Source organism: Lingula anatina, chromosome 9 (assembly GCF_051362555.1).
Source record: "Lingula anatina isolate TDL-2025a chromosome 9, LinAna3.0, whole genome shotgun sequence".
NCBI lineage: Eukaryota > Metazoa > Brachiopoda > Lingulata > Lingulida > Lingulidae > Lingula > Lingula anatina.
The window spans coordinates 3,016,864-3,032,451 of record NC_141775.1 but is presented as its reverse complement, the minus strand read 5'-3'; the positions used below and the strand labels follow the sequence as shown (position 1 = coordinate 3,032,451).

The window sequence follows — 15,588 nt, the reverse complement described above, 5'->3', positions numbered from 1 at the left end:
TAAAAAAAAAAAAAATGGCGAAGTGCTCGATTGGGACCAATAAAAGAAGTGATGTGTTACAAATTGCTGTCCATGTTCTATTTTTCTTCGAAGACGGTAGGGCTGTTGAAACAACTGTCACTTGATAACCCGGTGCTATCTCCACAAAGTGAACTGGGGTACCAAAACAGATACGAGTGACTGACACAGCTTATGAATGAACAAAATGTAAATAATGTAAATGAATGAATAAGGAGCATATATTTTTGACATATGAATTTCGTCCCATGGCATGAATTTCTGGCCACCAACAATTCGTTGTAAAAACATATTTCTTCATTTAAACATTTAAATAATATTACACGTTTTTTATTTACTGAAACACATCGACTTTATTAAATGTAGTTTCATTTGTTTCTTTTGTTCAGCAACAGAAGTTATCCCAGACTTCATCCGAAGTCGTTTCTATAACAGACAAGGAGAACTCCACCTAGAGGGTCAGCGCGTGGTGTCCATGGAGATCATTCAAGTCACAATGGCGCGAAAACATGAAATTTAAACTAATGTTGATATCTGGAGCATGCTCTTGTCAGGCTCTCGTTCAGATTTAACTACAAAAATATATATGTTAAATTAAATTTGTTGTCCGGCGAAATCACTGACATATTTTCCATTTTGATTAGAAGTGTCGTTTCAAAATAACAGAAATAATAAAATGGTGATAATGAGGAAACTGAAAAATAATTCTTCCTTTGATTCCACATTTCGCTCCACTATATTTTTGAAAATAGTTCCTGGAATTAGATTCCTGGGGGAGGTGCACTTGGCCCTAGGGTTTCCGGTTGCACAGGCGCAGCGTAACCTGGCATCCTGACCGGCATCTCGCGCTGAAAATGAAAACAATACATTTCAAACCTATGTGTTATAATATTGGATACCTAAATATGCAACTTTAAGTTCACAATTCAAGTCTGTCATTTTCTATGTTGTTGACCCTCAGGTCACACCTGTTGTTTGTCAGCAGAATTTTTTAAAATACGAATTTTTACCATTTTTACCTTCTTTGTTATATCAAATTATTGACATATTTATAGACAAGATCAGAGATCAGAGGATTATTTGTATTCAAAGGTGACCTTACGTCAAGATTAGCCAATATTTACCTTTTCACAACAGCCACAAACGTTTAAGATACAGAGTATGAGAGATGTCAGTGACACCATTTCCTCGATTACGTAGAGTGAAACCATGACCCCACACATACACATCAGCACTGTCCATTCCTGAATATAGAACACTGTTATTATTTTCTTATTCCCATCGCACAGGTCCCTGTCTGCTTATGTTATTATATCTCGTTTTTATTTTTTTTCAAATAACATTCTTATCATTCGTAGGCTACTGTTCACACCTTCACGTCGGAAAGCATGTGCTCTTTCAGATACAGATTATCAAAAGTGGTAAATGGGGACAGATACTAACTTAATATATTAGGCTTATAATTACGTAACCAACCCGCATTTAATACGTGCATGTGTGTGTAGGAGTTAGTTTGTCTGTGAGAGAGAGACAGAGAGAGAGAGAGAGAGAGAGAGAGAGAGAGAGAGGTAAATAAACATACCTGGGTATATTCTGTATCATCCTCGAAAGCTTCGCCGACATTTTCTAGGTCATTCAGCGAGAACGTGAATAACGGACCAGAGGCGACCAAGGCAACGACTGATGCAGTCATGTAGAAACCGATCTGTAACCCAGAGTTAATAAGTTTAATAGTACGTCGATGTATTATATGTGTGTGTGTGTATGTGTATGTGTGCATATTCCAAACACACACATCACGATTTAATCCTCATTTTATCAGTATTTTACATTAATTATAGTTATTTTGTAAAAGTCAATATAAAAATTTTGAATGTACTAGTATGCTATATGAATCTAGATAGAGAGTATCCCATACGCATTAAAAGGCTTGAGTTAACGTTGAGTTTTAACTTTTGTCATTTATATATCTAGTTGTCTTGCTATCTTGTAAAGATAAAAGAAACCTATAGAAAATTTATCGACACATACCAAACATTTATTTCTTCTTCTGGCTAAAACTCCAAAGATTCCGGTGATGATGAACTGCAATGACAGACATCTATTTGAATAAATTTGTTTTAAGGTATGTTTCATTAAAAAATTCTTTCCCCCACCTCTCTCTCTCTCTCTCTCTCTCTCACTCTCTCTCTCTCTCTCTCTCTCTCTCTAACACACACACACACACACACACACACACACACACACACTACGTGGCATTCTTAAAAAAAAACAGGTGGTTAGGAATAAACATGACAAAAGGCATAATACTAAACAGAAAAAGACAAAAAATAAGGTAATCAAAACTATCCAAAAGACCGTTAAAAATGACAACAGAAACAAAGCTGCCATATTACCAAAGACCCGGCAATCATTCCCATCCAGTCACTCGTATTGTTCGACGGTAGACCAATGGCAAAACAGAAGCCAAGGACAAAACACAACACCCCCACGACTATATGCAGGACACCGACGTATCTCAGTGTTTTTTCTGTACAGGAATGGTTCGTACGGCTGTGGTCACTGAAACTGTGAAGCAAGAAATGTAATAAATAGTAGCGGTTGGAAAATACGTTCGGTTCTAAAATTTTAATAATTATATGGAGTTCATTGGATGGATTTCAATATTATATGTCATTAATAGCTCCGGTGTATATGGCTGTTCTAGAAATAATATCAAAATGCCCTATGACAAAACGATTTTTTCACCCATCAGTCCATATATCACACAAACTATGAGAAAAAAGAAGACTGGAATCTTGACATGCATGCAAGCATGCAAACACCAATTCCTCATGTGCTGCAGATCTGAGTGGTATAACGTGCAATTTAGCACGAACACGCGCGTAAATACACAGTAACACACACACACACACACACACACACACATGCCTCCTATTTTAACAAGTGCTACCGACCTGTATGGATCAACTTCGGAGTAAGCCGGCGGCAAGAGCGGGTCAAATTCTTTGGGCGGCGTCGACATGATTTAAAGAGTCCCTTTTTGACGGCTGACTAGACCTACAAAGAAACCATGATTATTCGCCGGAAATATTTAGTTTATGTCAGCTTCTGTTTCACATTTGTCATTGCAGAAATTCCTTTGGGTGTCCAATGCCCAAGCGTTAGTTTCAAGGTGACCAGAACGGCGTAGGCTCCGGTTTTCATCGATACAGATTATCAGCAGATTAATGGCATGTCTAACTGAGATACATAATGTTCCACCAATACTTACCTGTAATAGTAACTTAGTAGTAACTTAATAGTAATTGTGGTCTGAAGTACATTCACCGCCCTGAAATGACGAAAGTGCTGTTATGATTCAGGTGACTGAAATGGCTCTTGATCAGCTGACGTGCATTGTTTTTAGCGCAGTTTTCCATTATCTCGTTTAAAAATAACTTTTAGATGCATACTCATCAGTACAAAGCGATGGAAAATATCTTCTTACTCGTATATAAATCACTGGTGCTGCCAGTTTCTTGCACATTCGTAATAAAAACCACATGCCAATTAATAAACCAAATAAAACACTTGATCAGCCGAAAAAGGCTTTAAATGCACTTTATTCAAATGTTTGGTTGAAAAAGTGACCTACTTTTCTGTCCCTCTAGTTCGTAAAAGTCCGCCAAGTGACGTGATAATTTATACGCATGGCACATTACTGCTGCACGAGAAGCTGAAACATTATTCAAAACATTATTTTTGGAGGGTGAAGTAAAATGAAATTATTTTGTATTTATTTAAGTTGTGCTATTTGAAACTGTATGGTGACATTTGTTGGGTTAAGTGGCAAGAATTAGACATGATTCCGCGCTTTGTGCAGGTATTCAACTTCATTTAATTAAACAGATAGAGTGTCCGACAGACACCAATATAAAGGGGATTAAGTCGGTATAAAATATTGGGCTGTCGTATACCAGTAAATCCACGCTGACATGACGCAAAGTAACTTGCTTTTTTAGGCCAAAACGAATCTGCGTTCAGCTGAGAGTACCATTATTCAGTCAATAGATAAGTACAAATGTATTGTTGACTGTTGATAAGGGAAGATTAAAAACACACGTAGACCTAAATTATCACAATAAGGGACAGCAAAACAACTGGCGAACTATATATTAACATATAATGATAATCAAACACACACACACACACACACACACACACACACACACAAAATTACACATATCAATCATACACCCCATTCTCATAGATTAGATCGACCTACATTGGATCGACCTAACTCCCTGGGGGTTCACGCTAAATAGCTGTCAGCCGGGCGGACACGAAAGTTAATTACCCCTTAAAGCTTGTAGTAGGCGGGGACGGACACTTAAGGGGGATTATCTGACAGTAATCTAGTGAGACTCCCCGCGGTGATAGATCGATCTAAAAGTTGTGAGAACAGAGCCTTAAAGACAAACGCAGATGTTCACACTCAAATCATTATATATAAATACAAACGCACACACACACACGCACACAACCACTCTCTTGGACATGGAAGAACGAGCTGAAAATCACGATCATTGCTGTAGATTTATTTTACCAATTTATATAGAACCGTACAATTATCGCATTTACCTATAGACCCGAATATAAACAGATATTGACAGGCCTACCCAACTACCAGACTCGGCACCGAATGATTATAAATTCACCGGTAGGTCTGTATCAGACCACACTATCTGCTTTCAAGGTGTGCGTCAGCACCCGCTTCGAAGTATCGGACGCGACACCGCTCTCGCCTAGTTCGCGATGTGATAGTGATTCTCAGCGGGGTTGGAAAGTAGTGCATCTCATTTCAGAATTTGTTCCGAGGTACGATACTGTGAAATGCGTACTGACACATGGATTTCTGGGCACCAACAATTCGTTTTACAAACCTTTCTACATTTAAATATTTTAAATAAAAATAATATTACACGTTTTTTTATTATTTACTGAAACACACCAGCTTTATTAAATGTAGTTTTATTTGTTTCTGTTTTTCAGCAACAGAATTTATCCTAGAGTGCATTCGAAGTCTTTTCTACGGCAACAGACAAGAAGAACGCCACCTAGAGGATCCGCGCGTGGTTTCCATGGAGATCATTCAAGTCACAATGGCGCGAAAACATGAAATGTACACAAGCGTTGACATCTACAGCTTGTTCCTGCCAGGCTCTCGTACAGATAATTCCACACAAAGGTCTCAGTTACATTAAATTTGTCTGGCGAAGTCACTGAAACTTTTTCCATTTTGATCAGAAGTGTCATTTTAGAACAGAAATAATGGAATAGTGAATATGAGGGAAATGAAAATAAATAAAACATGCAGATAATCACATGTGTAATAGAAATAATGTTTTTTCTAAGTTGGCAAATTTTTCTTCTCTTGATTCCACATTTCGCATCATCATAAAGCACTATATACATGTATAGGAAAATAGTTCCTGGAATTAGATTCCTGGCGGAGGTGCACTCGGCCCTCGGTTTCCGGTCGCGCAGTCGCAGTGTAACCTGGCATGGAGGCCTGCACCTCGTGCTGAAAAGAAATTGATACATTTTAAACATATGTGTTATAATACTGTATACCTTTATTTGGAAGTTTGAGATAACAATTAAGTATGCTATTTTCTATGTTGTTGACCCTCAGGTCACCCCTGTTGCTTGTCACCTGGATTTTTTAAAATGTATTTTTTCCATTTTAACCTTTTTTTTTACTTGTATATCAATGTATTGACATTATTATAGACAAGAACAGAGGAATATTGGTGTTCAAAAGTGGCCTAGCGTATAGTTTTGCCAATACTTACCTTTTCACAACAGTGCTACACATTAAACGCACAGAGCATGAGGGATGTCAATGACAACATCCCCTCAAGAACGGCGAGTGAAGCCATGATCCCACACATACACATCAGCACCGTCCATGCCTGAAAATAGAATAGTGTTCTTATTTTCTTATTCCCATCGCACAGATCCCTGTCTGCTGATGTTTTTACATGTCATTTTTTCTTTTTTTTCTTTTTTTTTCAAATAAGATTCTACAGATTCACGGGCTACTGTTCACTACTTCACGTCGGAAAGCATGTGCTCTTTCAGATGCAGATTATCAAAAGTGGTAATTGGGACAGATACAATATTTAAGGCTGATAATAACGTAACCAACCCGCATTTAACACGCGCATGTGTGTCTGTGTGCGTGTGTGTGTCTGTGTGTGTGTGTGTGAGAGAGAGAGAGAGAGAGAGAGAGAGAGAGAGAGAGGGCAAAGGAACAAACATGGGTATATTCTGTATCATCCTTGAAAGATCTGCCATAATTTCTTAGGTCATACAGCGAGAACATCAATAACGGACCACAGGCGACCAAGGTAGCAACGACTGTTCCAGCCATGTAGAAACCGATCTGTAACCAGCAGCTTTTAAGTTTACTAGTACGTCGATATAGTGTGTGTGTGTGTGTGTGTGTGTGTGTGTGTGTGTATGCCAAAAACACACACACACACAACGATATAATCCTCACTTTATCAGTATTTTACATTAATCATAGTAATTGAAAAAGTCAATATAAAAATTTGAATGTACTAGTACATATATGCTACATGAAACGAGAAAGAGAGTCTCCCGTACGCATAAAAGGGCTTGAGTCAACTTCAAGTTTTAAAGATTTTCATTTATCTAGTTTCTTGATATCTTCTAAAGATAAGAGAAACATATTGGAAATTTATCCACACATACCAAATATGTATTTCTTCGTCGGGCTATCACTCCAAAGATCCCGGTGATGATGAACTAAAATGACAGACAACTATTTGAATTAAATTGTTTTAATGTATGTTTAATTAAAAGATCCTTCCCTCTCCCCCCAACCTTCCTCTCTCTCTCTCTCTCTCTCTCTCTCTCTCTCACACACACACACACAAACGCACACACACACACACACACAAATATATACATATATATATATATATTCTGAAAAAAAGAGGTAATTAAGAATAAACATGACAAAAACGCATAATATTAAACAGAAAAAGACAGAATATATGGTTATCAAAACAATCCAAAAGACTCCAGACTGTTAAAAATGACAACAGAACCAAAGCGGCCATATTACCAAAGATCCGGCAATTACTCCCACCCAGTACCTCGTACTGTATGGGTCAAGTACGATTGGCATGGGCGGGTAGTCATGGTTTGTTTTGAAGGCAAAACAGACGCCGAAGACAAAACATAACACTCCCACGACTATATGCAAGACACCCATGCATCTTAGTGTTTTTTCTTTATAGGAATGGTTTGTACGGCTGTGGTCACTGAAAATGTGAAGCAAGAAACGTAATAAAGATTAGTGGTTGTAAAACACGTTAGGTTCTAAACTTTTAAATAATTATATAATATTTGGAGTTCATTGGATGGATTTCAATAGGAAATTTTAATAATAACCCTGGTATATAAGGCTGTTCTAGAAATAATTTCAAAACAATGTTTTCACCCATCAGTCCATATATCACACAAACAAAGAGAAATAAATAAGACTAAAATCTTGACACACACGCAAGCACGCACTCACCAATTTCATATGTGCTGCAGATCTGAGTGTACCAAGGTGCGATTTAGCACGCACACACACTTACAAACAGTTTCACACACACACACACACACACACACAAACACACACACATGTATCCTGCATTCCATTTTTACAGGAGTTACAGACCTGTATGGATCACCTACGGAGTAAGACGGCGGCAAGAGCGGGTCCAATTCTTTGGGCGGCGTCGACATGATTTAAAGAGTGCCTTTTTGACGGCTGACTAGGCCTACAAAGAAACCATGATTATTCACCGGAAATATCCTGTTTATGCCAGCTTCTTTTTCACTTTTGTCATTGCAGAAATTCATTTAAAAGGTTGTCCAATGTCCAAGCGTTAGTCTCAAGGTGACCGAAACGGCGCAGGTTCCGGTTTTCATCGATACAGATTATCAGCAGATTAATAGCATGTCAAACTGTGATGTATAGCGTTCCACCAATACTTACCCTTAAAAGTAACTTAATAGAAACTTTTAAAATAGTAAATGTGGTCTGAAATACATTCACCACCCTAAAATGACAAAAGTGCTGTTATGATTCTGGTTCAAACTGGCCTCTTGATCAGCTGACCTGCATTGTTTTTAGCGCAGTTTTCCATTATCTCGTTTAAAAATAAATTTTATGATGCAAACTCATCAGTACAAAGCGATCGGAGATACCTTGTGAATCGTATATAAATCACTGGTGCTGCCAGTTTCTTGCACATTCATAATAAAAACCACATGCCAATGAATAAACCAAATTAAACACTTGATCAGCCGAAAAAGGCTTTAAATGCAATTTCTTAAAATGTTTGGTTGAAAAGGTGTCCTGTCCCTCTAGTTTCTAAAAGCCCACCAAGTGACGGGATAATTTACACGTATGGCGCATTTTTTTTTTTTTTTTTTTTGAGGGGGAAGTAAAATGAAATTCTTTGATATTTATTCAAGTTATGCTATTTGAAACTGTGTGGTGACAAGTGGTACTCATCTCCATTTAATTAAACAGTTAGAGTGTCCAACACACACCAATATAAGGGGAATTAAGTCGGTATAATATAGGGCTTTTTTAGGCTAAAACGTATCTGCTTTCAGCTGGGAGTGCAATTATTAAATTAATAAAAAATAGAAATGCATTGTCGACTGTTGATAAGGGAATATTAAAAACACACGTAGACCTAAATCATCACAATTAGGGACAGCAAAACAACTGGCGAACTATATATTAACGATATATTATGATAATCACACACACACACACACAAAATTACACATATCAATCGTACAGACAAATGCAAATGTTCACTCACAAATCATCATATATAAATACACACACACACACACACACACACACTCTCTCTCTCTCTCTCTCTCTCTCTCTCTCTCTCATGGAAGAACGCGCTCAAAATCACGATCATTGCTGTAGATTTGTTTTACCATTTTATATAGAATCGTACAATTATCGCATTTACCAATATAGACTAATAAATCCAAATATAAACCGATATTAATAGGTCTACCCAACTACCAGAATCGACACCGAATGATTATGAATTCACCGGTATATCGGACCACACTATCTGTTTTCAAGTTGTGCGTCAGTACGCGCTTCGAATTATCAGACGCGACACCGATCTTGCCTAGTACGCGGTGTGATTCTCAGCGGGGTTGGAAAGTAGGTGCTTCTCATCTCATTTGATCTGAGGTATGATACTGTGAAATGCCTTCTGGGCATCAACAATTCGTTTTGAAAACCTTTCTACATTTAAATATTTTTGAATAAAATAATATTACACATTTTTTTTTATTTACTGAAACACACCGGCTTTATTAAATGTAGTTTTATTTCTTTCTGTTTTTTTAAAACAGAAGTTATCCCAGAGTTCATTCGAAGTATTTCTACAGCAACAGACAAGGAGAACTCAAGGAGAACACCTAAAAGATCAGCGCGTGGTTTCCATGGAGATCATTCAAATCACAATGGCGCGAAAACATAAAATGTACACTAGCGTTGACATCTGGAGCTTGCTCCTGCCAGGCTCTCGTTCAGATTTTACCACACAAAGATCTCAGTTAAATTATATTTGTTGGCGAAGTCACTGAAAAATTTTCCATTTTGATCGGAAGTGTCGTTTCCGAACAGACCTTATAGAATGGTAGAAATGAGGAAAATGAAAATAAATAAAACATGCAGATAAACACATGTAGATATATAACAGAAATAATGCTTTTTCTAAATTGGCAGATTTTTCTTCTCTTGATTCCACATTTTGCACCATCGTAAAGCACAATATACATGTACTGGAAAATAGTTGCTGGAATTAGATTTGTGGCGGAGGGGCACTAGGCCCTCGGCTTTCCGGTCGCGCAGTCGCAGTGTAACCTGGCAGTGAGGCCGGCACCTCGCGCTGAAAAAGAAATTGATATATTTCAAACCTATGTGTTATTATCCTGGGTACCCAAAAGTGGAAGTTTCAGTTCACAATTCAAGTCTGTTATTTTCTATGTTGTTAACCCTCAGGTCACCCCTGTTGCTTGTCACCAAGATTTCAAAAAAATATTTTTACCATTTTTACCCTCTTTCTTATATAAAATTATTGACATTATAAAAGGGAGCATTCACATCGAGAAGAGCCGAGGTCTAAAAAGGCCGCCACCTAAATATGGCGGACCTACATGAAAGGAAGACCGCTTAATCCATTAATGGTCTCTCGCCTCTCACACGCCTCCCCGCGCGTCGTCCCTGCAGGGGCGTACTAATTGAATATATGCTCAATTCAACCGGTCGAGGGACGACGCGTGGGTAGCCGTGTGAAAGGCGGAGAGACCATTACAAGATTAAGCGGTTTCCCTCTTTATGTAGGTCCGTCATATTTAGGTCGAGGCCTTATTAGACTTCGTCTCTCCTCTGTGTGAATGCTCCCGTAGACAAGGTCATAGGATTGTTGGTATTCAAAAGTGGCCTAACGTCAAGATTCGCCAGTACTAACCTTTTTACAACAACGACACACGCTCAAGGCACAGAGTATGAGAGATGCCAGTGACAACATTCCCTCGAGTACGGCGAGTGAAACCATGACCCCACACATACATATCAGCACTGTCCACGCCTAAAAGTAGAATATTGCTCTTATTTCATCCTCGGCCTAATATTCCCATCGCACAGGACCCTTTCACCTTTTTATTTTCTCTAATATGATTCTAAATAATCTATGCATTCGTACTGTTCACTCCTATCGAAAAGCATATCATCTTTCAGACACAGATTATCAGTCGTAAATGGGGATATATATTTATTTGATAGTTTAAGCTGATAATTACGTAAAGAAACAAACCATTAAATGCGCGCATGTGTGTAGGAGTAAGTGTGTCTGAGAGAGAGAGAGAGAGAGAGAGAGAAAGAGAGAGAGAGAGAGAGGGCAAAAGAACATACCTGCAGCTGAGCATATTCTGCATCATCCTCGAAAGCTCCGCCGACGTTGCTCAGGTCATCCAGCGAGGGGATCAATAACAGGCCAAAGGCGACCAAGGTAGAAGCAACTGATGCAGTCATGTAGAAACCAATCTGTAACCAACGGCTTATGCGTTTACTATTACCTCAGTGTGTGTGTGTGTGTGTGTGTGTGTTTAAGACACACACAGTATTTTACATTAAACATAGTAATTTTGAAAAATTCAATAAAATATATGAATGTCAAGGCCCGGAGCCGGGGGGGGGGGGGGGGAGGTTCGGGGAGTTCTAACGAATCGCCCTTTTCTCAGGGAAAAGGTCCGCTCTGTACCAAAATTTGATCTAGCTTCTATTACATTTCTCAGTTTGGGTCAACTTAGGGGGTCCGGCTTGTAAAAGTGGATGTCTTGTTTTAATTATAAACAAAGACTAGGTAACTTTTGATCGCTTAAGATTGAGGAGCCAGCTGTTACACTTTCAGGTTAGCGCTGTGGACTCCGAGGAGATTTGCAATATTTAATTCTGTAGACTGGCTCATAGCTATCATCCTGAGGTTTATACCATCACTTTTTCTCTGTCACCCCCTTCCAGTCAAGGGTTGTAATTTTTACCACTTTTCGATAAACTAAACATGATTTTAAGTCTGCCAATTGTTGTGTATATTTGTCTTTTATGAAAACATAAAAATAAAGCAAATGTACTGTAGGTTTCGCGGTAAAAAGGTCGACTTTATTTTCAGAAAAAGACCCCCCCTCCTTTGAAATTGCTGGCTATGAGCCTGATGTACAACTATGCTACAGGCACATGAAATGTGATAGGCAATCTCCAATAAGCAGAAAAGGACTTGAGTTAACGTTGGAGTTTAAAGCGTTTATCATATACAGGTATATATATATATATATATATATATATATAGTTTTCTTGCTTCCTTGTTAAAAAAAAGAAACAAATTGTATTGTAACTGTCGACATACCAAACATGTATTTCTTCCTCCGGCTATTACGCCAAAGATTCCGGTCATGATGAACTGAAATGACAGACAACTATATATATATATATATATATATATATATATATATATATATATATATATATATATATATATATATATATATATATATATATATATATATATATCCTTTGAAAAAAATGATTCTTAAGAGTAATAAACATGACCAAAAGACGGAATATTAAACAGAAAAAAGGGAAAATAAGGTTATCAAAACAATCACGAACACTAAGTGTTAAAATGGCCAAAGCTGCCATATTACCAAAGATCCGGCAATCACTCCAATCCAGTTTCTTGCATTGTACGTACTGTATGGCTCAAATGCGCCTGGCCAAGGAGGGGAAGTATGGTTGGTTTGGAAGAACGACGGTAGACCAATGACAAAACAGACGCCTAGGACAAAACACAACACTCCCACGACTATATGCAGGACGCCGATATATCTCAGTGTTTTTTCTTTATAGAAATGGTTCGTGCGGCCGTGGTGACTGAAATCGTAAAACAAGAGACGTAATTAATAGTAGTGGTTTGAAAACACGTTAGGTTCTACATTTTTTAATAATTATTTGGAGATCATTGGATGGATTCCAATATAAAATATCATTAATTTCCCTGGTGCATAAGGCTGTTCTAGAAATAATACCAAAATGCCCAATGAAAAAAACGACTTTTTTTACCCATGCCGGTCACCTAATGAGAAAAATGAAGACTATACCCACACGAAAGTGCAGTAGTATCGAAGTAGGAAAGAAGCATCAGTCCAGTAGTGTTGTGGAGCATATTTGCAGTAGAAATGCAGTATAGCCTACTGCAATTCTACTTCAAAAATTACATAGGGTTGTACAGAGGAGGAGCATTAATGCAGTAGATTAGCAGCATGATAGAAGCATGCTTCAAATATGCTAATTAGCTCCCAAATCGAAGCAGATTTGAGGCATGTTTGCAGTATGATTGCAGTAGTCTACTGCGCTGGAGTATCTACTGCGTTTTCGTGCGGGTAGAGTCTTGACACACACGCAAGCATGCACAAACCAATTCCCCAGGTGTAGCAGACCTGAGTGGGCAAACATGCAATTTAGCACGCACAATTACCAACACACACACACACACACACACACACACACACACACACATTCCCTCAAGTGTAACATACCTGCCTGTATCCATTGGGGAGTAAGCCGGCGGCAAGAGCCGGTCCAATTCTGTGGGTGCCGTCGACATGATTTAAGGAGTCCCTTTTTCACGGCTGAATTCACCTACAAATAAACCTTGATATTTTATCGGAATTATCATGTTTTTGACAGCTTTTGTTTCACTTCTGTCACTGCATATATCCCTTTAAAATGGCGTCCAGTGTCGTACTGTACAAGTAGCGTTAGTCTTAAGGTGACCGGATCGGCATAGGTTCCGGTTTTTTATCGATACAGATTATCAGCAGATAAATAGCACGTCAAACCGAGATGCCCACCGTCCCGACAAAACTTAATAGGAACTTAACAGTGGTCTGAACTGCACTGAGTAAATATGATGGACATGCTGGTATGATTCAGGCTACGAAGGGTCTCTTGATCACCTGACGTATATTACCTTAAGCATAGTTTTCGCTTATCTCTTTCAAGAATAACTTTATAATACATACAAACTGATGTTAGGTACTCGTATATAAATTTCTAGTGTCACATGATTCTCACACATACAAAATAGAGACCACTTATCAGCAAATAAACCAAATTAAGCGTTCGATCAGCCGAAAAAAGGTTTAAAATTGCACTTTCTTCTGGTTGTAAATCTGACCTACTTTTCTGTCCCTCCAGTTCTTTAAAGTCCACCAAGTGACGTAGTAATGTATACGTAATGTATGGTGCATTACTGCTGCTCGTGAAGTTGCATAATTAATCAAGTGAGAGTTGGTGAAAACGACCGAGGGTTAAATATACCACAGAAAGTAAGCAGAAAATATATGTTCAAATATTATTATCTCGGGAGGGATGGGGGTAATAAAATGAAATTATGTGGTATATCTTTAAGTTATGCTATTTGAAACATCATCTATCAGAAAAAGTGGTAAGAAATAGACCGCTTTCAGAACAGTTGACTAACTGGTCCGAGTGTCAAATATGGCCGACCCACTTGAATAATTCCCCACGGGGAATCTATTCAGTGTCTATTAGCGGATTAGACGACAAGCTTTGTGTTGGGTCGCCATATTTGGCCCTCGGACCAGTTAGTCCATTGTTCTGAATGCGGCCATGGACATGCCCCCCTCGCTTTGTACATGTATTCACCTTCAATGAAGTAAATGGTTTGTGTGTTCAGCAGACGCCGATGGAAAGAGATTACTGTCGTTTGGTACTTTTTTCCGCGGCTAGGTACCTGTGGATGCTCGCTGACATGACGCAAAGTATCTAGGCCAATACTTATCTGCTTTTAGCTTAAAGTACCATTTTCAGTTAATAAACAAGGAAGAATGTGCTGTTGTCTGTTGATAAGGTAAGATAAAAAACTCACGTAGACCTAAATTATCACAATAGAAACAGCAACACAACTACCAAACTATTTGATGGCTGGTATTCACACACGCAAACAAAATTACACATAGCAATCATAAACACAAACGCAAATGTTTACACACAAATCATCATATACAAATACAAACACACACTGGCACGCACATCACACACACACACACACACACACACACACACACGCACGCACACATACATGTAACACTCTTGAACACGGAAGAACGCAAAATCAAGATCATTGCTGTAGATTTGTTTTACCAATTTATATAGAACCGTACTATTATCGCATTTACTAATAGACCCGAATATAAACCGATATTAAGCGAATATTTAACATACCTTGGTTAAGATGTGCCCATAAAAGTCTGATAAAAGTCACCAGGTAGTCACGCGGGTTAAGGAGAGCAGCAAAGTCCATATATCATAACATACACTGGTCTCCTGACACTGCGTCCATTCTGTCATCTATTCTTATAATAATCTGTTCGTCTTATACACGTTATAAAATATGTCGTAGTGTATAACAAAAATCAGCGGTCCAGCCTGTGTTTTAAGTTGGGATTTAGGTCATTTTCCTTTTTTATGTTTTTGTTTTTATAAATGTTGTTTATTATTGTTGTACGGTATGTGCACTGAGAGAGAGAGAGAGAGAGAGAGAGAGAGAGTGAGAGCAAAATGGCAACTTAATCCCTTGCCCCCTGTTTAAAAGGGCAAAATGCTGGATTAAGACCAATTAAAGAAAGCTTATGTTTAAAATCGCCTCCCATGTTCTTCGAAGACGGTAGGGCTGTTGAAACAATTGTAACTCGGTAGCCGGCTGCTATTATAGCTCCACAAAGTGAACTGGGGTACGGAAACAGATACGAGTGACTGGCACTATGAGAATATTCAGAACAGATGACCTGCGGACTTACTGATCTGCGGACTAAATATGACAAAAAAAAGAAGCCTCTTAACCTCCTTATGGTCTCGCCGCCTCTACACGCGCCATG

At 38.4% G+C, this 15,588-nt stretch overlaps 3 protein-coding genes across 3 annotated transcripts; all 3 read right to left on the bottom strand.

Moving 5' to 3' along the window:
* Window positions 1-221: 221 nt before the first annotated feature.
* On the bottom strand, window positions 222-3,441 carry LOC147759784 (uncharacterized). The gene is made up of 7 exons (XM_086995868.1): window positions 3,293-3,441; window positions 2,976-3,078; window positions 2,415-2,586; window positions 2,050-2,103; window positions 1,601-1,723; window positions 1,143-1,262; window positions 222-866 (listed from the first exon to the last, which is right to left on the bottom strand). The coding sequence occupies exons 2-7, from the start codon at window positions 3,041-3,043 to the stop codon at window positions 780-782; spliced, it is 624 nt and encodes a 207-aa protein (XP_086851994.1). The 5' UTR covers window positions 3,044-3,078; window positions 3,293-3,441; the 3' UTR covers window positions 222-779.
* Window positions 3,442-4,243: 802 nt separating this feature from the next.
* LOC106179034 (high affinity immunoglobulin epsilon receptor subunit beta-like) lies at window positions 4,244-8,983 on the bottom strand. The gene is made up of 7 exons (XM_086995867.1): window positions 8,081-8,983; window positions 7,760-7,862; window positions 7,157-7,355; window positions 6,781-6,834; window positions 6,323-6,448; window positions 5,856-5,975; window positions 4,244-5,584 (listed from the first exon to the last, which is right to left on the bottom strand). The coding sequence occupies exons 2-6, from the start codon at window positions 7,825-7,827 to the stop codon at window positions 5,871-5,873; spliced, it is 552 nt and encodes a 183-aa protein (XP_086851993.1). The 5' UTR covers window positions 7,828-7,862; window positions 8,081-8,983; the 3' UTR covers window positions 4,244-5,584; window positions 5,856-5,870.
* Window positions 8,982-14,989, bottom strand: LOC147759783 (uncharacterized). The gene is made up of 7 exons (XM_086995866.1): window positions 14,936-14,989; window positions 13,225-13,327; window positions 12,334-12,559; window positions 12,036-12,089; window positions 11,045-11,176; window positions 10,602-10,721; window positions 8,982-10,019 (listed from the first exon to the last, which is right to left on the bottom strand). The coding sequence occupies exons 2-7, from the start codon at window positions 13,290-13,292 to the stop codon at window positions 9,933-9,935; spliced, it is 687 nt and encodes a 228-aa protein (XP_086851992.1). The 5' UTR covers window positions 13,293-13,327; window positions 14,936-14,989; the 3' UTR covers window positions 8,982-9,932.
* Window positions 14,990-15,588: the final 599 nt, after the last annotated feature.